Source organism: Triturus cristatus, chromosome 7 (assembly GCF_964204655.1).
Source record: "Triturus cristatus chromosome 7, aTriCri1.1, whole genome shotgun sequence".
NCBI classification, from domain to species: domain Eukaryota; kingdom Metazoa; phylum Chordata; class Amphibia; order Caudata; family Salamandridae; genus Triturus; species Triturus cristatus.
The window spans coordinates 1,385,139,443-1,385,163,669 of NC_140590.1; the positions used below are offsets into that span (position 1 = coordinate 1,385,139,443).

Genomic DNA, 24,227 nt, shown 5'->3' on the forward strand with positions numbered 1-24,227 from the left:
CCAAGCCTGGCCAGTGCTGGAGTGAACAAAGACCACGAGGATGACCCCACGGCGACCGTGACCCCGAGTCCGGCACCCAAGGACCTCCCTCGACACTCCTGAAGAACCCTGCAGCCTCAGAACAAGGTGCTAGGATAACATTGGGCCCAGCTCTCTCTGCACCCGGCCGCCCTAGTGCCGGTGGGTGTGAACCAACTGTACCTACCTGACCCTGGGGGACCTCTGAATCTATGCCCAAAACCTCAACTCTGCCAGTCGAATACTTACTTCAAACCGATAACTCAATTTTCTTCATGGGGTAACATTGACTGGCTTCTTCCTGAAATTTCTTCTAAGTGTGGACTTTTCAAAACTAAAAATATTCACCAAAAATCAGCCGAGTAATGAAAACGAAAATACTCACCTGCTCTTAGGTGAGCTCCCAGTGCTGGATCTTGGTGCCCAGCACGGACTCTGAAAACTACTTACAACTGTACTTACCAGTAACCCAATTTTCTTCCATAGGAAATCATTGACTATTTTTCTGTGAAATTTCTTCTAAGTGTCAATTTCTGCAATCTTTAAATATTCTTTAAAAATCGTATAATATCTGAAAACGTAATTACTTACCTGTTTTGGATAAAGGTCCCAGTACGTAGTCTAGGCATCCAGTACTGGATTACAAAAGTAACAAGAACATACTATACCTGTAACTTGAATTTTCTGCCATAGGGAATCATTGACTGTTTTCTATGAAATATTTTCTAAGTGTCAACTTTTAAAATAGCAAGATATGTCTACAAATCATCACAGTAATTAAGTCGACTTTTATCACTTGATTCCAAGTACTGCCCCAGGACTGAATCTAGGATCCAGTCCTGGAATTCCAAAAGTAATCCTAAAAGTAATTTGTGGCAAATAACATGAAACTTCCATTGAAGTCAATGCATTATTGTGTTTAAAATAGTGTTGCCTATTGCAACCACTTGTAACGGTTTAAAAAAGTCAATTGCATATTGCAAAAGTATTTATATAAAGCATCTCATTCTGAGAAAGTATATTTTAACTCCAATTGTTGGTTCTAAAATAAAACAAGCATATATTTTTTATAGTTCAGTTATTGAGTGTGTGAGACCATTTGCTGACTGAGTGTGTACAACAAATGCTTTACACTGTCCTCTGATACTGCCTTACTGCTCGACCAAGCTACCACTTTAGAGAGTAAGGTTATATCTAACTTTAGCCTCTGGGGACTGTGGACTCTGTACACCCTGTACCTATTTGGGAACAGTATATACAGAGCCACTTTCTCATAATTAGTGACTGCATGTATAAATTATTCTGTTGAATGGGGAGTTGCGTGTGTAGACTTAGGAATCAGTGAGTGCGTATGTAGAAACTGGTATTGGTGTGTCAATGGATTCAAATATGGTACTCTATTTTACAGTGAGTGATGAAAGGTTATACTAGTGTAAGATGAGGTGTATCAGATTGTCAAGTGGATGATGTCATCAGTGAGGTCACTGACCACGTCATGAATGATGCAATATGTGACATCAGCAGTGCATTGCGGGCGCGCGAGTTAGTTAGTTTCTATGGTTTTGTATGAGTGAAATGGCCAGCTAACTAACACCCTTGAAACCTATGTTTTTTTCTGTGAATTTCTAAGGTTTTTTAAATGCTAATTTTCAAGTGCGATAATATATATATATATATATATATATATATATATATATATATATATATATATATATATATATATATATATATATATATATATATCTTCTATCCTCCAAGGGTGGCACAATAAGTGCTGCAGACCTTAGAGGCCCTCCCTGGCCACAGTGCCCTTGGTACCTTCAGATCGGGGAGGTCATGAAGTCTTCTTGCTGCGGCAGCAGGAATCCTCAGAACGGATTTATCTGTTGAAGGGCCGGATATTGAGGAGCCTGGGGAGAGGCTCCATTTGGGAATCAGAAAGTATGGGAGTACACCCCCTTACCTTAGTGTTTTAAAGGTAGCAGCTGTGGTGACTCCCCCCCCCCCCCCACCTTGAATAAGGGGCGTTTGAGCCTTTTCAAGAAGATGGAAGTGTTCGGCACTTAGTAGCCGTGTCGCATTATATTTGGAACCTAGCGGTCCGACGCGAGCTCTTCCAGAGGAAGAAACATTGAAGTCTTCCTCCTACAGGTGTAGTGTAATTGGTGGGAATGAGACAAGTCAGTGTTTTGTGGCAGAAGCTCCTTTATTGGGAGTGCCTCTGCCTTTACCTCTGGTGCAACTGCCTTTGTATGAGGCACGCGAGTACCCCTGCCTGTTGGTGGTAAGACTACTGGTGATGGTACGGCTTTAAATGCTCAGGGTGGGGAGGCAGCTTTTGTTGCCTCTGAAAGGAGTCCATGGCCGATAGTGCCTGGAGGCCTTCTTTGATGTTATGTCTCCTTATTATTTTTTTCCTGACATTTGGTCTCCTTGTGGACCAAAAAAGTGTTCCCCATCAAAAAGCAGACCGACCAAGTGTTGCACTTTTGGTTCTAAAGTTGGTAGCTCTGACAATTAAGCTACATCTCCTTCCCTTGAAGTGGGCATCACGGAAACAGTGTCCATTAGCAGAGAGCTGGTTTTTATTTATACTTATTTCTTTTAATCCATCAGGATCATGGTCACTTTCCATCGATGCTGGGAATAAGATACGGTCCCTCAAAAACCTAGCTGCTGTGAGCTGGAGAGAGGCAGACTACCCACTGGGAAGAAGACCTGCACAATCCCACAATAACTAGAGGACTGAAGGTCTTTGCAGATGAACTCAAAAGATAGCTGCTCATGAACTACAGATCCTTGGAGCCTAGAGCCACTGAAGCAACGAGATAGTCACCTGGCAGTTAAAGCAGACCCTTTTTTGCCTCCATCTATGGGTATCCTGCAGCCTTTCTGAACGTGTTGCATAGACTCACAGTGCTCTTACCCAAGCTCAAATAATTGCTTGGTCTATACCAGTATGGTAGAAAACATGTACTGTGCTGCTATTGTGCATTCAAACGAATTGTAAATATGACAAGTGGTCAACAGCTGGAAATATTTTACAACATGACTTCTATTAACTATGTGCAAAATAAATACATTTACATGCAACTATACACCAACGATGGAGTCACTATTTATAACATTTGAATTACGACTAATATTGCACATCTTTGCGATCCACAGACACTCTAGAGTTCTATACGCACCAGTTTCTCCTCCTTGGACATTTGTTTCCTGGCTTCGGACTGCACCTTGAAGTAAGCTCCCATTTCATTAAAGTTACATTTGCCAAGGTTAGTGATTTCTTCCCTTTCGTCCGCAGTCATCTCCTGTAGAGGAAACAGGAGAACGTCAGTGTGTTCTTTAGCAAACGATGAGGTGGACTTCTATGATGAGGTCATTCCAAGTCAATCATATTGAGAGCATTAACTAACCATTATTCCCTAGTAGGGACATTAACTTTTATAGGTCTCGAATAGACCATCGCAAAGATTCTAAAAGAACCATGTGCAGGAAAATGTTCCAAAAACAGTCACATTTATAGGAGATTCAGATAACTGAGTGTGACTAATATAATGCTAAGGAATAAAAATCACTCAGGAGAACATACACAAGCATTGTTACTACGAACTAGGCTATACTAAAGTCTCAAAGTTTAACAAGAAATACAATGAAAATTACCAGAAGAAAATGGGACACCAGAATATTAAGGCAGCAATCTGTCAAAGCTTCAAAAGCACTGCTGTGAAAATTAGTGCTCCCTTGAAAATCACAACAGGTGATGACATACAAATATTTCTGTATTATTGCTATAGTTAGTTCCCATGGTACAGTAACTTGAAGACCAGTATACAATGCCACAGATTTCCCTTCAGTTGAATAGAGGCCCTACAAAACTAGCCTTTCCTGTGCTTCAGTAATTCAAACGCACCTGAGCAAATAAACTACCACCAAGCCCCACACATCTGGTTATAGGGCACACTCCGTTAAGCACCCTGCTCTGCCACTGATAAATGTATAGATTTAATAAGCGGGTTTAACCTGCTTTGGTGACATTCAATAAGGCAGGCAAGATTACCCTGTCCTACATATCACCGTAGAGGGGCCAGCATCACGTTTGCAACCAGACTCCACAAAAGCTTCAGGTAAGCTTGGAGCAGTTGTCCCATTCCCCATAGGCGGAATCAAAGGGATTTCTTGAAAGATTAAAATGACTTCATTATCATTTTGAAAGGGCCTTTACTGATACATCTCCCTAAAAGTCAAAGATCCTATGCTCAATACCATCCGACCCTTATATTTGCTGCTGGGAAAAGAGTAAGGAGAGAGCGGGATGGGAGGAAAAAGTGGGTTTTACACAAGGGAGGTCAATATATGAAAAAAGAAGATGCCACAAACCGGCACCTCAAAGTTAAAATAAACAATGAATAAACAAAATTGTCTGCAATGTGCCTGTCCATGTCTAGTGAGAACCAAAACCCACAAGTTGTACATCCCTACAAACAGAAGACCCAAAAGAATTAATAAATATTTGGTCTGAGAGAATGGGGTGCATTATATGGTGTGGTAGTGCAACCTCACCGTGTAATACACTTACCAATCCCTTTAGGACCCTTTGGTTTCGTCTATCAAACCCTTAGCTCAACCCCCCGTAGCTACGGCACGGAGCAGTAAGGCTTACACAGACGAAGTGTTACGCATTCAACCAGCCCCAAAACAATTCGATGATAATCGACATAACACTCAACAAGCCAGACACCAATTTATAAAATTAGACTATTTTTTTTAAAGAATTAAGACACTAGAATGAATAAAGATTCACCGGGAGTTGGAGACCTCGATTTTACAAGCAATAATAAATCTATGCAGTTTCACTCAACCGCTAACAAGCATTGGCAAAGTCAACAAATTGGACACTTAAAAACTTTCAAGGAAAACTTGGGTAAGTGTCAATACAGTCGGCTGGAAGAACTTAGGGCGGCAGGGAACTAGTTAAGGGAACCAGCTAGGTTCTCAAAAACAGTGATCTTCATAGGAGGAGCAGTCCTTCAACAGTTCTAGGAACTTAATTCACGTTGCATTAGATTCCTATGGAGAGGTTGTGATGCAACAAATGAAGAATGCTGAACACACTCCAAGGACGCGACACGGTTGATGGGAATGTTCCTGCAGGGATTCCTCGCTCCATGAAGATGGCGAGAGGGTCCTGGTTACAGGGTCGATGTCCCACGAAGTCCTCTCCGGTCTAGCCAAAGTCCAGTTGCCACTGGACAACCAGTCGCCTGTTGTCGTGGTCACAGGTAAGTAATTCCCAGGCTGATAACTTTCCTTCAGAGGGTCCAGCATCTCTCCAACAGCACTCCTAGGTTCAGCGAACTCGGAGTCGGGTCTCGGTCATCAGTGCTGCACCGCAGCAGTGGTAGTGGCTTTAAGACTTTGGGCTACCAACTTGCCCGAGCAGGCTGCTTCTGATGTGTCCCAGTGCTAAAAACAGGTGGACATTCGACTGGCCCTTGGTGTTCTCTTGGCTTGACTGGGCTCTGGAGACAGCTTTGCCTGCTCCGGGATCAGTCCCTTCCTTAGCTAGTCACCAGGTGCAGCCTCTCTTTGCTGGTCTCTCGGTGAAGCAGTTTAGTCTCTATTCGGTCCACCTTACGAGTCAGTTAACATACGAGGTGTGTGTGCCAGGGCCTCTTTATGCTCAATAAGTGCCCTCAGTGCAGGATGCGGTTGGTAGCCAATAGGCCACCAGGTTCCCTCCCACCTGGTGTCCACTTCCCATGAAGTGAACCATCTGGCTATCCCAAGATACACCATTCTGCCCACTCCCAAGATGGAGACCCCCTCTATGGTTGCACAGACTTAACTAGCCCACCCGCGGGTGAGGCTACCTCAGGGCTACATGCCCCTGGGGAAAACGGTTTTGCAACTGGTTTCCCCTCTCTGCCTCCCGTGCCTGTCGGTTTACCTCAACAATGGGGCAGCCCATTCCCGGTGCTACACAAATGCCCTTCAAGAGCGGCTTCACCTTTGAAGACTGCCTTTGGGGATCACCACACAAGAGGCTATTGGCACGAGAGAGGTGAAAGGTCCCTGGCCTGTAATCCCTCATGGTTCTCTTTCCTGGGAGTCATTAGCAGGTCTCTTCAGGAGGGCAGAAAGCGGTCTCATGGAGCAGGCTACGTGTGACCAGGAAGGCACAGCGAAGTGGCAGTTTTGCTAAAGCTGTACACTGCAACAAGTTACATTAAATCCAACTTGATACAAGTCTGGCTTAATGTAACAAGTTGTTTGATACCTTGGAGTACCAACTTTGGTCGCACCTTTCAGGAGTTAAGACAGATGAGGGTTCAGCGTGTAACCCTGTACTCGCCAATTGGGCGACCAAGTCTTTCCACAGTACAAGGTTAGTGAGCGAGTCTTACTGCCAGGACATGTAAACCACATGTCCGGCCTGTGTCATATAATGCACCCTACCTTTAGGGCTCAGTAAGCCTTCCAGAAGGGTGACTTTCACAGCCTGGGAAAAGGATGACTTTGTCATTGCTGTCAATGGCAAAGTCGGGGTAGCAGTGCATGACTGCTCTACCAGTCTGCAGTGGTGGATTGGGAAACTTGTTTTACTTGGGGGGACCCGCAGGATGGCACAACCAGTGCTGCATTTCCTGCAGTGCTCCTCTAATTTACATTCCCAGGGTACCAGAGTATTATTTAATAAGGACTCATGGGTAAGTTCGACATTGCCAATCAACATACACTTTAGGGTCAGGGCACCAGCACAGAGGTCTGATTAGCAAGCCTCAGTGCACTCAGTCAAAAAAGAGCAGCATCAGTCAGAAAACCTGGGGATGACAATACAAAATAAGGCATTTCCTTTCATTTGGGTACACCTTTCCATGTTTCTCCTTATGGGAAGCAGAAAAGTAGTAGAAGGTTCTTTGAAATCTACATGCAGAAGGGCCACAAATCTGCTATAAAGACCGCTGGTAAACCATCAGTGAGAGGAAAAACCATTACACCTCAATAATTTGCTTTGGCTGTGTGTGATAAAGTGCCATCTTTCTTGCATGGTATGCCCCCACTTTTTGCTGAATTGCAGACTGTACTTTGAATGTGCCCTGGGCTCCTGCCAATCAGGAGCCCAGGGCCTATGTTCCTTCGCTAAAAACCCAAATTGGCAAACCCTGGCCACATGTCAGCCCCTGGTAAATAGTACCATAGGTACCCAGGGCCTTGTGAGCAGGGAAGGACTCAAGGGCTGCAGCACTTATTGTGCCACACTTAGAGGCCCTGTACCCTAACAAACACACTGCCCTTGCAGGCTGAGTGTCTGGGTACAAGACAAAACACAGAGTCAACATGGCACACCTCCCTGTGTGCCATGCCCACAACCTACACTGCCGTGGCATACATCAGCCACCCCTCTAGCTGGGTGCCCTATGCCAGTGGTGTGGGCACAGGAGCATGATCCCTGTGCCCCTACAGTACCCAGGTCCATTCCTGGGCACTGTAAGTGCAGTGCTGCCATTTAAAAGTATATGGTGCTGGGAGCTCATCAAACACGAACCCCAGAGCACCATAATGGCAACACTGAAGACTGGGACGTTTAGTATCAAACTTCTCAGCACATTAAACCCTCAAAGATGCCAGTGTGGGATTTAATGTACAAAGCACTGCAGAGTGCATCTTAGAGATGCCCCCTGAAACCTAACCTACAATCAAAGTCTTGACTGAGAGGCTGCCACACAGCAAACATGTTGCTGGACCCCTGGGTGGAGAGCCCCCGCTCTTCTGGGCCTGCAACAATGCACATCCGAGGTGCTAGGTCTCCTCCCCCAGGATGGGCACGGGGACGCTTCAAAGGCATGCCGCCTTTGTGAGCTTCTCCAGGCCATTTGCTGTACACAGCAACTGGCCCCCACTGGTTCTGACCCCTACTCTGGCGGGAAGACTGGCCGGAAACCCCAACTAAGGACAGGGGATGTGCCAGCCTCTGCCAACCCCACCCCTCAGGTGGGGAAGCGAGGTGAAGCACATCTCCGGGCTCTCGCCATCTTGAAGATGGGAAGCCCTGCCCAATCAGGACTAGGCTACTGCCCCCTCCCACAGGAGAGTGGCAGAATAGGAGGTGTACCCACCCCTGGGCAGGGACCCATTGCTCCCTGCCCTTTACCGACCTGTAACGCCTCTAAATCTAGTATTTAGGGGCACCCAGAACCTTCCCTCCTCAGATTACAGATTCCGAAAAAAGCAAAGAAGAACAAGAAGAAAGAAAACCTGCCGTGCAGCTGCTAAGAAGAGGAAGACACCAACTGCTTTGGTCCCAGCCCTACCGGCCTGTCGACCCTCGAACCTGCTCCTGCTAAATCCTGGCACCTCCTGTTGTGGGACGAAGATTCTTCAGGTGCCACCACCACTAATAGAGGTATGTTTGGTAGTTGGAGGATAGGTAGGTACCCCGGGATTGGGCACAGGGGGCCGCGGGGCGCCGGGTGCAGGGGTGCCTTTTGGTGTCGGGAAATCTTACCCTCTTGATCGCGGTTGGGGGGGGGGGGGGGGGGGGGGGGCACCTGGTTCTGAGGCTGCAGGCTTCTTCAGGAGTGTTGAAGGAGGTCCGTGGGTGCCGACTCGGGGTCACTGTCGCCGTGGGGTCGTCCTCGTGGTCTTTGTTCACTACGGCACAGGCAAGGCTTGGCGGGTGCAGAGTGTGCTGGGTTCGCGGTTCCGGGCTGCTGCCAGGGATTAGAAGTAGATTTTGAGTAGAGCCTCTACTCATGGGAGTCCCAGTGGGCTTAGAGTCAAAAGGTAGCCAGGTCCTCCTGAGTTTGTGAGGTTGCTGGCCACAAGAGATGCCGGGTTGGAGCAGGAGCAGGTTCGAGGGTCAACAGGCCAGTAGGGCTAGAGCCAAAGCAGTTTGTGTCTTCCTCTTCTTAGCAGCTGCAGGGCAGGTTCTCTTTCTTCTAGCTCTTCTTTGGATTTTGGAATCTGGGGAAGAAGGTTCAGGGTGCCCCTAAATACTAGATTTAGGGGTGTTACAGGTAGGTGAAGGGCAGGGACCAATAGGTCCCTGTCCTGGGGTGGGTACACCCCCTATCCTGCCTCTCTCCTGTGGGAGGGGGGCAGTAGCCTCGTCCCGATGGGGCAGAGATTCATATCTTCAAGATGGCGAGAGCCCGGAGATGTGCTTCACCTCGCCTCCCCACCTGAGGGGTGGGGTTGGCACATCCCCTGTCCCTACTTGGAGTTTCCAGCCAGTCTTCCCGCCAGAGTGGGGGGTTGCAGTGGCCTGGGGAAGCTCACAGAGGCAGCATGCCTTTGTAGCTTCTCCCTGCCCATCCTGGGGGAGGACATTTAGCACCTTGCCCAGGATGTGCATTGTTGCAGACCCAGGAGAGGAGGGGCTCTCCTACCCAGGGGTCCAGCAACATGTCTGCTGTGTGGCAGCCTAGGCAGCCTCAGAACAGACGTGGATTGTAGGTTAGGTTTCAGGGAGCATCTATAAGATGCCCTCTGGGGTGCTTGGTACATTAAATCCCACACTGGCATCAGCGTGGGTTTAATGTGCTGAGAAGTTGGATACCAAACTTCTCAGTCTTCAGTGTTGCCATTATGGTGCTGTGGAGTTCGTGTTTGACGAGCTCCCAGTACCATATACTCTTAAATGGCAGCACTGCACTTACAGTGCCCAGGAATGGACCTGGGTACTGTAGGGGCACAGGACTCCTGCGCCCACACCATTGGCATAGGGCACCCAGCTAGAGGGGTGGCTGATGTATGCCATGGCAGTGTAGGTGGTGGGCATGGCACACAGGGATGTGTGCCATGTCGACTGTTTTGTCTTGTACCCAGACACTCAGCCTGCAAGGGCAGTGTGTGTGTGTTAGGGTACAGGGCCTCCAAGGCTGGCACAATGAGTGCTGCAGCCCTTCCCTGGTCACAAGGCCCTGGGTACCTAGGGTACCATTTACCAGGGGCTGACATGTGGCCAGGGTTTGCCGTTTTGGGTTTTAGGGAAGGAACATAGGCCCTGGGCACACTCAGTCAAAGTACATTCAGCAAAAAGTGGGGGCATACCATGCAAGAAAGATGGCACTTTCTCAGAACACTGTACCTATTTGGGAACAGTATATACAGAGCCACATTCTCACACTGTGCAGAACCATAAAATAGGTTTTGACAGGTTTCTTGAAGATTCTCGGGCTAACAATCACCAAGAAAGAACTGAATTGTGTCAGAATTGGTAAAGCCTTCCCTTTGGAATAGTTGGGTTGGGCACAAAAGACTAATCCAAAAATAGTCAACAAAAACAAATAATAATGAACTAACCACTAAGCTGGAGTTCTAGAGCAGCGTGCTGGCCAGCGTAAAGCGCTTAAACGCCTCGTCGGGAGTAGTAAGAGCTATACAAATGCAACAGCAGTCTGTACTTTTCATATATTGAGCACTGCTTCTGGTCTTGCTTGGATGTATAAACCCAAAACCAACCACATTAATGGGCTACTGAGCAATTAAAATTCAGGAGCAAGTTTGACAGGTCATCAATAAAGTGTTTAGAGTGGCTATCACTGGCAATTAGACCATTATAAAAATGTATAATTACACATTACAGCAACTCCAGATTAGCACCACACAAACAAACGTACAACAGCACTCAGAGCAAACCTTCTAAATAAAGATGGCGGGAGCTGTTAAGACAGCATCCAGAAAGGACGTGCTAATAGCCCACAAATACTACAAAAAGTGAAAACAGAAAAAGTACAACAAAAACTACAGTGGCTACCACCCAAAGTAAAGGGCAAGGCCCCAAGCATACCTTCTTCCAGTCTTTGAAGAAGTTTTTCATAAAAATGTCCTTTGTAGTGTACTCGTGATCAAGCATTTTAGCAAAGAAGGTAGCAACTTCTTCAGCTTTTGGTTTCAGCTTCATTTCTTTACCTGAAAAAACACACATGGCATGTTCTTTTACGGCTCAAGAGTTGCAGTCATTTATCCATTCTCATCAGAGCCATGCAAAAGACAAGACCCTTGCGGCTCACCGTCATAGTAGAATTTCACATGGTCTGGAAGAGGCTCGTAGGGAGGAGCAAAGACTGGACCTTTGTGCTCAAGGAATTTCCACTTGATGCCTTCAGGATGGCGCTCTTCCTCCCACCTTTAAAGATAAAGAGAGGCTCAGAGCAAACTAGACTTAAGTCAAGAAAAAAAAGACTAGGGCAGACAAATTAAGAAAGCTACGCAGACATGCACATAACTCAAAGCAATTAACACAAACAAGTGACTGCAGATCTGAATAAAGTCTATTCCTTCCAACAACAAAAAATAACCAAAGTTTTTAATGCTGGAAACCTGAAATATATACTTTCAAAATAGGCAATAGTAACATTTGTAATGCTTTAGTAACCAGGAAATGAGAGGAGAAAGCGGTTACATACAATTACTACTGAAGCTTCACTATTATAGATGTTTATGACCCAAAACGAAAAGGTTACTTACCAAGTAGGAGTGGTTTTTCAGCTTGAAGAACTTTCTGGATTCACATGCTGTGTATTATTCCACCATCTAGTGGTTGGGTCCAGAAACATTGTTTTTTTGTGTGGGCGGTAACCATTTGGAAGTTCCTGTGAATGGCCGCCATCGTCTGATTATTTTTCTCAACTTTCTCTGTTTTTCAATCGTTGTAAAACATTTATATGATAACGTCTTGTGCTTCCCACCAGTTTGCTTCGCTCTCATTTCTGGGGAGGTGGGTGGGTCATGTGAATCCAGAAAATCATTAAAGTTGCAAAACTCCTCCTCCTGGTAAGTAACCATTTCGTTTAACTGCATGAATACTTCTCTGGATTAACCTGCTGCGCATCATATTATGTAGCGGAATCCCGTTCCTTGGGTAGGTTGGGTTGAAGTACTTTTTGTCCCACCTGTGCATGCTTATCCATTTGGATTTCCACGCAGTAGTGTTTTGTAAAGGTGTGAGGAGACAACCAAGTTGCTGCCATGCAGATTATGTCAATGGATAGGTTTGCTAAGAATGCTAGAGTTCTCTACTATCCACTGTGAGATTGTTCCCTTTGTCACTGGTGATCCCTTAAGAAAACCCTTTCTTTGGAAGCCCTCTGTTGCGCAAGCTCCAGTCCCTTGAAGTTCCTTACCTTCAGGGGGTCTGTGTGGCAGTGTCATGATGAGTTCTATGCAGTATCCATGTTTGATTAGGTTTAGGATCCAGTTGTCTGAATGTATTGTCCACCATTCCGAGGATCCTCCCAATCCACCCCTATTCTGCCTCCAAAGGGAGTATTGTGGTGAGGCTGAGTGACAAACCAGTCACTTGCTTGTTGATCTACCCCCCCCCCCCCCCCCCCCCCTCTGGGAGGTTGGCCTCTTCCTCTCGGCCTCTCTCAAAAGGGTTGTCTTGCCAAGTGTTGCCATTGATGATATGGTATTTGCTATGTTTGGTGAACAAGGTTTTGGGGCTGCTGCCCAGTTGTGAATGCCACCCTGCCTGTAGGCCTTCTGTCCACAGAACCACCCCCTCCTAAAATCCTCGAAATTTGAATGCCCCCCCCCCCCCCCAGCCTTTGAAGTGTCCGTTTTTGCAGCGTGAATCTTTCTGGATTATTTGTATTTCGGAATCTAAGGAAGGAAGGAAGGTTCAGGGTGCCCCTAAATACTAGATTTAGGGGCGTTACAGGTAGGTAAAGGGCAGGGACCAATGGGTCCCTGCCCTGGGGTGGGTACACCCCCTATCCTGCCCCTCTCCTGTGGGAGGGGGGCAGTAGCCTAGTCCTGATTGGGCAGGGCCTCCCATCTTCAAGATGGCGAGCGCCCGGAGATGTTCTTCACCTCGCCTCCCCCACCTGAGGGGTGGGGTTGGCAGGCTGGCACATCCCGTCCTTATTTGGGGTTTCCGGCCAGGCTTCCCACCAGAGTGGGGGCAGCAAGTGACCTGGGGAAGCTCACAGAGGCAGCATGCCTTTGAAGCTTCCCCTGTCCATCCTGGGGGAGGAGACCTAGCACCTCGCCCAGTATGTGCATTGTTGCAGGCCCAGGAGTGCAGGGGCTCTCCTACCCAGGGGTCCAGCAACATGTCTGCTGTGTGGCAGCCTAGGCAGCCTCCCAGACCAGACGTGGATTGTAGGTTAAGTTTCAGGGGGCATCTCTAAGATGCCCTCTGGGGTGCTTGGTACAATAAACCCGCACTGATGCCAGTGTGGGATTTAATGTGCTGAGAAGTTTGATACCAAACTTCTCAGTCTTCAGTGTTTCCATTATGGTGCTGTGGAGTTCGTGTTTGACGAGCTCTCAGCACCATGTACTCTTAAATGGCAGCACTGCACTTAGTGCCCAGGAATGGACCTGGGTACTGTAGGGGCACAGGGCTCATGCTCCTGTGCCCACACCACTGGCATAGGGCACCCAGCTAGAGGGGTGGCTGATGTATGCCAGGGCAGTGTAGGTGGTGGGCATGGCACACAGGGATGTGTGCCATGTCGACTCTTTGTTTTGTCTTATACCCAGACACTCCGCCTGCAAGGGCAGTGTGTTTCTGTTAGGGTACAGGGCCTACAAGGGTGGCAAATGAGTGCTGCAGCCCTTAGAGGCCTTCACTGGTCACAAGGCCCTGGGTACCTTTACTAGGGGCTGACATGTGGCCAGGGTTTGGCAATTTGGGTTTGAGGTTTTTTAGGGAAGGAAATTTGATTGGCAGGAGTCCAAGGCACACTCAGTCAAAGTACATTCAGCAAAAAGTGGGGGCATACCATGCAAGAAAGATGGCACTTTCTCACAGCTACACACGAGACCATTCCAAGAATGGATCCAGCAGCAATGGTCACAAGCGACAGGGAGTTGGGAGGATCTAGTGGTTGTCACGCAGGCAGTACAGCAAGAAATAGCGTGGTGGAACCTGAAGAACTTAGCACAGGGGAGATCATTCACAAAACCAACTCCAACAGTAACCATTACAACAGACGCCTCCCAGAAGGGGTGGGGAGCGCACACAAACAACCTCAAAGTAAGGGGGTTGTGGGGACATCAGGATGCAATAAAGCACATCAACTACCTAGAACTCAAGACAGTGTTCCTAGCCTTAAAAGCCTTTCAGAAACTGCTGTACGGACACTGAGTACTGATACAGACAATACAACTACCATGTTCTACATCAACAAGCAGGGAGGGACACAATCTGCGACACTTTCCCTGCTAGCGCAGGAAAATGGAGATGGGCAATCCCCAGGAAAATAGACATGTTAGCAATACATCTACCAGGGAAGGACAATGTAGAAGCAGACTGGCTCAGCAGACAGATGTCAGCATCCCACGAATGGGAAATCAACGAACAAAAAAATCCAGAAGGTATTCCACAAATGGGGAACTCCGCAAATAGACGTATTTGCAACACTTTGCATCCAGAGTACCGTGCAAACAGTCCCTGGGGAATGCGCGATGGATAAGCTGGTCAGGGACAATTGCCTACGCTTTTCCACCGATACCGCTACTACACAGGGTACTGAACAAGTGCAGGTTCAGCAACATGATGCTCATCCTGATAGCACCCCAGTGGGCCAGACAAACATGGTTCTCACAAATCATGGAGAGGTCACAAACGCACGCACACAGGTTCCCTGCCAGGAAGGACCTGCTAACGATGCAAAACGGAAGAGTACTACACCCAGAGCCAGAAAGCCTCAGCCTAACTGCATGGCTCCTGAGGACCTAGAGTTCACACACCTCAAACTACCAGCAAGCACGATGGCAGTACTCAGAGAGGCAACGACACCAACCACAAGAACGTGCTACGTAGCAAAGTGGAAAAGATTCACCGAATGGTGCAGTAGGGAGAAACTGAAAACAAGGATTACTAAGGAATCAACAGTACTAAGATACTTAATGCGTCTACTGCAGAATAAACTAAGCTACACATCCCCAAGGATCCACTTAACGGCAATTGTGGATTACACAAGAGGAGAAACAGGGAAAAGTTTCTTCACCTCACAGGTGGTAAAAACATTCCTAGAAGGAGCAAAAAGGATTGCATCACCAAGAAGAATGCCAGCACCAGCATGGAACCTCAATGTAGTGCTAACAACTGATAAAGCACGATTTGAGCCTATTCACAAAGCTACACTGCATATGCTCACGCTAAAGACAGCCTTCCTAGTAGCTATCACATCACTGCGAAGAGTGAGTGAATTACAATCGCTAACGCTCCAAGAACCCTACCTGCAAATACACAGGGATAGGATTGTCATGAGAACGGACCCGCATTTCATGCCAAAGGTGGTGTCTAAGTTCCACAACAATCAGACTATTCAAAAACCTAGTTTTTTCCATAAACCTTCCACAAGCACAGAGAGGGCCTTACACACACTGGACGCCAGAAGGGCAGTGATGCACTATACGTAAAGGACAAAAGAGTGCAGGAAAACAAAGCAATTCTTTGTATCCTTTGCCAGCAGGTTTTTGGGACGACCAGTTACCAAAAATACCGTTGCACGATGGATTGTACAAACCATACTGCTCTGCCACAAACAGGCAGCGCAACCATTACAAGGAGCAGCTCATGCTCACTCAACAAGGAAGAGAGGAGCAACAAATGCTTTTCTAGCCAACACACCAATTTAAGACATTTGCCAAGCAGCTACATGGTCTTCAGTGCACACGTTCACGAAGCACTACTGTGTGGATATCCAAATGAACAAAGAAGCGCAAGTAGGACAGAAGGTCTTGCAACACATTTTCAGTAACCAGTGCTCATCTTACACCCAACCACCACTATAAGGACAAACCGCTACAAAGTCTATGCACAGCATAGTGAATCCAGAAAGAACAAAAAAAAGAACAAAAAAAAAAAAAAAAAACACAACTTTAAGGTTAGATGAGAAAAAGTAGCACAAGAAAGAAAAAAGAATCCGAAGATGGCGACCAAAGGTGGGCGCTTCCAGAGGAAGCGCATCTACGTCACGAAGGACACCATATGGTGGTATGTCAAATCCCACCTGGGCCACGAAAAAAAAAAATAAATTAAAAAAAAAAAAGAGAATAGAAATACTACAATTCCGGACCCAACCACTAGATGGCAGAATAATGCACAGCATAGTAAATCCAGAAAGTCTTCAAGCTGCAAAACTACACCAACAGGTAAGAAACTATACGTTCTCTTTTATCTGTGGTAGCGACTAGTCTACTAATTGTCGGAACAGGGTGCCACCTTTGAAGGGCATGTGAATAACAGAGGCTTGTACATCTGTTTTGAGCCCTGAAAACCCTGAGCCAGGAGAGTCTCTGGAGTGTTGTGCCAGTACACATCTGCCACCGGTCTGCTGCATCCAGGGCAGATTCAAGGCAGGGGTTGGTGATATTCTTGCCCTCCTGGATCACGGTCTTAGCCCTCTTGCAACTCCTCCAGAAAATGCTGCATCAGCCACTCTCTCGTCCCATTGCTGCTTCCCTCTTTATCTTACTCCCCACCAGATCAAGCTTCTTGCTCTCCTTTGGTTGAGGCCCCATTGATGTGGGGGTGCATAGCTTCTTTTCCTCGCTGTGGAGACAATGGACGGAATCGGAGTCTTAAATAGCATGAGGCTCTCGAGTCGCATGTTTGTATTTCTCCTCCACTCGAAGGGCAGAGGTCTACAGCGCTTTTGATGAAGCTGTTGTATAGGGACAAGTCATTGCAAGAAGACCTCAAGGGGCAACTGTCTATCATCTCCTCATGGGACTCTGGGTGTAGGTCCTGCCATGTGTCCTCGAACTGGCTATGTTCCTCGAATACTGCTGCCTCCTCGTCTTAGTTTGTCAAACTTTTTGTTCCTTCTCGTACGGCTCTGGGGTTGCCGGGTGCTCCATGCCTGACTGTTAGTCTTCGACCTCTGTGTGCTGAAGATTTTGGTGGGATGCGGAACTCGAGTTGTCGAACTCTTTCCTCTGAACTAGGACTGGCTGTTTATCCTTAAGCCTCCACTTCCGCTCGATCTAAACCACTCTGTTCGGTGTCACCCAGGAGCAGAGATTCTTTTTGGTGCCAAGGGCTCTCCTGTTCCTTAATAGTTGCCCTTCTCCCTAGCTCCCACTCCAGCACTTGCCTGCGTCAAAGGTTTTTTTGAAGACTTGCACACATCAGTGTCCTTTGTTCAAGGCCAGTGTGGTGCTCTCTGCTTGTGCTGACCTTCGGTTGTTTTGACACCGAGACTGCCTTTTAAAACTTTGGGTCCAAGAACTTAATATCCATGCCTTTCTGCTGTGTCATTACTTTCAGCCGTTTCTTCTTGGCATCTTACGGCGTCTTCTTTGCCTCATCTCTTATTAATACTATTAACAAATTAGGATAATTAACAAGCTTTTATAAAAGTGCAAGGTTCACATATACAGGTATCATGGCACTGGTATGTTGCCTGCTGAGAGAAAGTTGCTCTGTATATACTGTTCCCAAAAAGGTACAGTGTGTACAGATTCCACAGTCCCCAGAGGTTTGGCAGAGGTTAAAGTTAGATATAACCTTACTCTCTAAAGTGGTAGTATCAGAGGACAGTGTAAAGCATTTGTTGTACACACTCAGTCAGCAAATGGCACTGCTCAGAATCTGTGACTACCCACTTATTGCTTTTTTGCTGATACGCATCAAAAAGAATCAACTCACGGTGTTAGATTAAAATAAATATCTAAAACCCATATAAGCTTTAACAGCACACCCTTACGTGTATTTATCAGTCCAACATAGGATGAATTCAAAACGTAAACAAGATGCACCTGTTAGTACAACCGATTCTGAAAAGCGAAATTCAATAAGTATTGTTCATATCCAATAGACAGTCCAAACCAAGTTGAACAATTTTCAGATCCTGGTCTTTAATAATTATTTTTTTTAAAAGCTTCCCAGCATAGGATCTAGCCGACACGTGTTTCGTCTGTACTCAGACTTTTTCAAGGCGGTATGGGAATATAGCAACAGTTGATTCCAATAGCGAAACAACAAGGGAGTGCATCAAACTGCATATGAAATTTCCTAACGTTGTCCTGTGGAATTCCCGTCGATTTGAATGAACTGTATATAGTATACAGCTAGTGTTATTGGTAAGTCACGGGTTTCAGATGGACCTGCTCAATGCCGAATTGGTATCATTCTCTAGGAGGCTAGGGCCTCTGTATGTGTAGAACATATGGCAAGTCAACTGGAGTGTGGTACTCCGAGTAGTGGTCAACAGTGGAGGTACAGGTACGTGGTAAGAATGTACCTCTGTAACAGGATTGTTCACAGCAAATGGTGGCAAGGCAGTCCGTTCGCATAAAGTAAAGCGAAATAAATATCTAGTCTAACGTAGCATATATAGCACAATGATAGGACGCTGGCAATGGAATGGTTTTGTGCAGGAAGGCACATCAAGGAGATAGAAAGAAGACGAACTGCATGACCACTTCCGATACAGTTTACAAAAGTAGCCAGAAAAATTAGGCAGTGCCTCTTCTTGATCAGATGAATACACTACAGAAGCAATCCTTTCTCTTCTATAACAGTTGGTAGAGAAGGAAACATTGTAGAGAAGACAACAAGTAGTGGAATTTATATTGCCAATAAGTTAAAACACGCGGCTGCTGACTGAAAATACAGGGAGAACCCCAACTGTTTGGAGACAAATGAAGATGAAACCAAATTTCCAAACCCTAAATACTGAACAACTGATCCTTTATATGGAATATGAAAATTCCTGTCAACCGTGTCTTCAGAAAATATTTAGGAAATACACCCAACACTGAGAAGCAATAGCCTCGACAAACTTACAAAGGATAAGGACTTGAATTTTTGGGATCAGAAGCAAAGAAAGAGGCTGACATTGGAATCTGTGCTGTTACATGGAGCAAGTTTTGCTCACCGTCCTTTTATGTGCTATCAAAAAATCAAACACTTGGGAGGTAATTCTTAATTATTTCAGCTAAAGGTCCCAGTAACATGCCACTTCAATACAGACACTGGAACCAGGAACGTTGAATCATGCTGAACCCTGATAATGGATTTGATCTAAGGCCAATATACCTCTTTAGGGCACTTGGCCCTAAGGAACGGAGATCCCCAAAAGGCCCCCCCCCTCCACTCAACTCCCACCAAAAATTATCTGGATTTGTGTGCGGAGTTCAAATGCAAAGGCACCACTAATCATCTGATATTTTTCCTGAGATGAAATTGCAAGTGTTGAGAAGCCGCGCTTCCTCCAAAAAGGAGTGATGTGTTGTCCTGAACAGGGTAGACCGGGGCCTCACTGGTAGCAAAAAGGTACTACCAACTGTAAAAGCATTTCAATTTACCCTGGTTGTTGGGAATAACAGAAGGCACATCACAGCAGCCACTCGACTGGTCCATGGTAGTTCAAATTATTACATCCATGACCAATTGCAGGCAGCTCTGCAGTTTGTGTGACATATCACCTACTCCAGTGGGTAGTTGCATCATTAAGTTGGTAAGTACCACATTCCAGGCTCTCCTTGGAGAACTCCCAGCACAGGGACTATCTGGTGCAGAATTTAATGGGAGAAAATGTTTAGTCTTTAAGCGGTTACAATCCTGAGAGTGCCCTGTACATTTATAGCTACTTCTATTTAGAATACAACTCGGACATTGTACTTTTGTAATCTGAACCCCTGAAACCATTAGATATTAGTGGTGATTCTAGAGTGAAAATTAGAAGGTAGATCCAACTCGATGTATAGGAGATCCAAATTAACTTTAGACGTCGGTCGTTGATGGTTTAGATATATATAAAAAACCATTGATTCATTTTAAAGATGAGAAGCCCTTTGTAAAATGGACTATCAGATTTATGATAAAAATCTGTTGAATAGCTCCTACAGGTTGAGACGGAAATGCTAATTTGCATTGATAAGTCGCTCAGCTTAATAAATGCGAAGCATCGATCATTCACCTTGATAAGCGATTCCTTCTCACTCTCCGATTTACCGGTAAATCGGGAGTGTGAGTAGGAATCGCTTATCAAGCGACTATCATGCAAATTAGCATTTCCGTCAAAACATGTAGGAGCTATTCAACAGATTCCTTATCATAAATCTGATAGTCCATTTTACAAAGGGCTTCTCATCTTTAAAATCAATGGTTATATATATATATATATAAACCATCAATGACCGACGTCTAAAGTTAATTTGGATTTCCTATACATCGAGTTGGATCTACCTTCTAATTTTCACTCTCGAATCACCAATATAAAGTTTGAACTTGACTTGCTATCATTTCGAGCCCTGAAGAAGTTCCGTTAAAACTTTCTTTAAAGGAACGAAACGCGTTGGCTGTTGTTGTCTATCTATGAAATAAAAGTCAAACGAAGAAAAAGAGAAATATTTTGGACTCTCTATTCTAGGTTTAGTGCACCTCCATTTGTTTTAAATAAATTGTCATATCTGTTTACAGAGGCACCATTGGGTGAAGGGTGCTGGAGTTTTAGTGCACAAACAGCCTGATAAGGAAGCAGCATTATAAAAGTGAGGTGCTACCATTTATGTCCGTCACCTTTTAGTTATTTTTTGTAATCACCATTAGATATTACTACCAACAGCAAGAAAACAGAAAAGTGGTGCACATTACTAAGCTAATTTCTTTACAACTAGAGGTAGGTGCAACAGATGCACGTTTCTTTAGGTTCGGCCCCACTGAGACAAACCCAAGTCATAAAGTGGACAGAATGAAGAAAACAAGTTACTTACCTGTAACTTTGGTTCCCCAGTATTGGTAACTTTCATAGATTCTCATGCTTTGTATCATTCCCCGTCGTCGGAATGGGAGCCTCGGTAACAATATATATATATATATATACATATGTATAACCATAGAAACAAAAGAGAAAAATAGGCCTAGGCCTCATCTCATTTTGTAGTATATCACCCTCTTTGTGTAAAAGAGCCCAAACTTTTGCCAGGGCCAATCAGCACAGCCTCACCCTCTGGAACCTTCCTGAGAGAGCTCAGAGCCTCAGATTTTCGTAGCCGTTGTGCCAACAGCCACTACCTTAGTAAACCGGCAGAGCTTTCCCAGGGGAGGTGGGTGGGCGCATGAGAATCTATGAAAGTTACCAATACTGGGGAACCAAAGTTACAGGTAAGTAACTTGTTTTCTTACCCCAGTATTGGAACTTTCATAGATTTTCATGCTTTGTATCAGAATAGCAAGCAGTAGATCACGACAAGCACATTTCGGTAATTACATGGCTTTACAAAATCATCTCAGTGCACATGATAAAACAACCATTACTGAAACCAAATGTGCTTACCAGGATGGAGGGATTGTAGGGAAAGCTCACCTCTCATTGAAAAAGATTCCGGAGGACTGCTTGACCAACCGCAGCGTCAGCTCGTCCCACCGATTCCAGGCAGTAGTGCTTCGTGAAGGTGTGTACACTGCTCCACGTTGCTGCCCTGCAGATGTCCTTAATCGCCACTCCAGCAAAGAGAGCCACTGAAGACGCCATCGCTCTCGTAGAATGCGCCCGGGCCCTTTTATCCAAAGGTTTGCCCGCAGCCTGATGACAGTACTGAATTGCACTGGAGATCCAGCGGGAAATGCCACTCTTAGCGAGCGGTAACCCCTTCCGTGGTGCACTGTAGGCGATAAATAGTTGAGTAGACTTTCTGAAAGAGCGTGTGCGCTCCAGATAGAATTTCAGGCATCTTTGGACATCCAAAGAATGCAATGTTCGTTCCGCTTGAGTGGAAGGACGCGGAAAAAAGGAGTTCAAAATTAAGGGTTCATTCAAATGAAACTCCGAAGGCACCTTCGGGATGAATTTTGGGTTGGTTCTCAAAATCATGACATCCCTCTTGAACTGTAGAAAAGGCTCCACTATAGAGAGAGCCTGGAGTTCACTAACTCTCCTAGCCGAAGTCAATGCTAGGAGAAGGGCCAGCTTCCAAGATAGGAACTTCAAATCCGCTTTGTGAATCGGCTCAAAGGGCGCTTTCATCAGTTGAGCCAGTACCAGGTTAAGTTGCCAGATAGGCGGAGGTGGCCGGACCGGAGGATACATCCGAAATAACCCCTTAAGGAACTGCTTAACAATTCTTGCAGACCATAGAGATGGCCCCGATGTCTTCCGTCGAAAGCGGGATAAGGCAGCCAGATGCACCTTGATCGAAGAGTGCGCCAGACCTGATTTTGCCAGGGACAGGATATAGGGCAGAATCTGATGTGGCCGGGATTTGTAAGGATGGAGTTTATTCCTCTGGCACCAAAGGCAAAATCTCTTCCACTTTGCCCTGTAGGTCTTATTAGTGCTTGGTGCCCGTGCTTGAGATAGAACATCCCTGCATTCCTTAGACAGATTCAGATGGCGGAATTCTCTGTGTTCAGGAGCCACGCTGACAAGTGAAGTGATTCCGGATCCGGATGGAGGACTTGCCCCTGATTTCTCGATAACAGAGATGGAATCAGTGGCAAGCGAATCTGGCGATCTTGGGAGAGAAGTAGGAGTTCCGAGTACCAGAACTGCCGCGCCCATGCTGGAGCAATGAGGATCATTTTGCATGGTTCTGCCCTGACCTTCCTGAGAACTCGAGGAATGAGGGGAATTGGAGGAAAGGCGTAGCAAAATGCGCCGAACCAAGCAATCGAAAGGGCATTCCCCAGAGACCCTCGCTGGGGAACCTTGCTTGCGTAAAACCGGCACTTGGCGTTCTCCGGGGTCGCAAAGAGGTCTATGGTCGGAGTACCCCATTTCTTGAACACTGCCTCCAGAGTGGCCTGATCCAGCTCCCACTCGTGTGTCACCTTCGTCTGCCGACTTAGAGCATCCGCTGTGATGTTGAGACACCCCGCCAGGTGCTCGGCTCGCAGAGTGATCCCGTGAGAGATGGCAAATTCCCAGATCACCTGAGCTTCTTTGGACAGCGTCCGTGATCTCGTTCCCCCTTGCTTGTTTATATAGTGCATGGCCGTAGTGTTGTCTGTCCGGACCAGCACTGCACGGTTCTGAAGTCTGGGGAGGAACGCCAGCAAGGCTAAGTGAATGGCCCTCAGCTCCAAAAGATTGATGTGGCGCAGTCTGTCTGCTGGACTCCAGTGACCGCTGACCTGAAGCTCCTGGAGGACAGCTCCCCACCCTTCTAGGGAAGCATCCGTGGTCACCACCATAGGCGAAGGAGGGACTCGGAACGTTAATCCTCCTGCGATGTTTTCCTTCACCAGCCACCATTCGCAAGCCGTGCGCATGGCAGGTGTTATCCATACTTTGTCGTTGAACGATCCTTCTGCCTGACGCCACTGTTTGTCCAGCTCCTCCTGTAGAGGACGCATATGTAGCCTGCAATGCGGTATCAAAGGTATGCAGGATGAGATTGATCCGAGCAAGGACTTGTACTGTCGAACCGATACATGTCTCTTGTGCAGTATTAGACGAGCGGAAGCGGCCAGTTTGCCCTGACGCTCCTCTGACGGACGAGCCGTGCATCGTCTCGTGTCCAGAATTGCCCCAAGGAACTTCCGTGACCTGGAGGGTATCAGTTCCGACTTGGACACATTGAGCTGAAGACCCAAATGGGCGAACAATCTTATGCAAGTTGACACAGCCTGAGACGTTGCCCTGAACGATGGAGCCTTGATGAGCCAGTCGTCCAAGTACGGGAACACTTCCAAGGACTGTTTTCTCAGGAAAGCAGCGACTGGTGCCAGCATCTTCGTGAAAATGCGGGGTGCCGACCGAAGGCCAAACGGGAGCACCTTGAACTGGAAATGGCTCTTGCCTACTGTGAAGCGTAGATATTGCCTGTGAGCTGGGTGGATCGGAACATGAAAGTAAGCATCCTCTAAATCCAGGGATGCCAAAAAATCTCCCGGATTGAGCAGCCTTAGAATATCCTGGAGTGTGACCATCCTGAAAGAGAGCTTGATGAGATAGGTGTTGAGCTCCCTGAGGTCTAGTATAGGACGCCATGCCTCCTCCGTCTTCCGAACCAGGAAGAACCTGGAATAAAACCCCTTGCCCCTTTGTGAAAGTGGCACAGGCTCTATCGCCCCCTTGATGAAAAGCTGGTGGGCTTCGAGATGTAAGAGTCGGAGATGTTTCGCTGCACGGGCGTCTGGAGCTCTTGTTGGAGGAAGATCTTGGAACTCCAACGTATGGCCACTCTGAACTATGTTCAAGACCCACCGGTCTGATGTTAAACGCACCCAGCTGTCCAGACAAAAAGATATCCTGCCCCCGATCGGTGTTTGTGGCAGGGGAGGAACAGTA

The 24,227-nt window shown here is 46.6% G+C and overlaps 1 protein-coding gene across 1 annotated transcript in view; it reads right to left on the reverse strand.

Moving 5' to 3' along the window:
- Positions 1–24,227, reverse strand: part of TOP1 (DNA topoisomerase I) — a 210,528-nt gene that overhangs the window by 111,923 nt on the left and 74,378 nt on the right. Inside the window, exons 9-11 of the mRNA XM_085619113.1 lie at positions 11,040–11,155; positions 10,817–10,938; positions 3,210–3,332 (exon numbers count right to left, since the gene is read on the reverse strand). Of these exons, the coding sequence (XP_085475239.1) occupies positions 3,210–3,332; positions 10,817–10,938; positions 11,040–11,155 (361 nt within the window). The remainder of the gene's footprint in view (positions 1–3,209; positions 3,333–10,816; positions 10,939–11,039; positions 11,156–24,227) is intronic.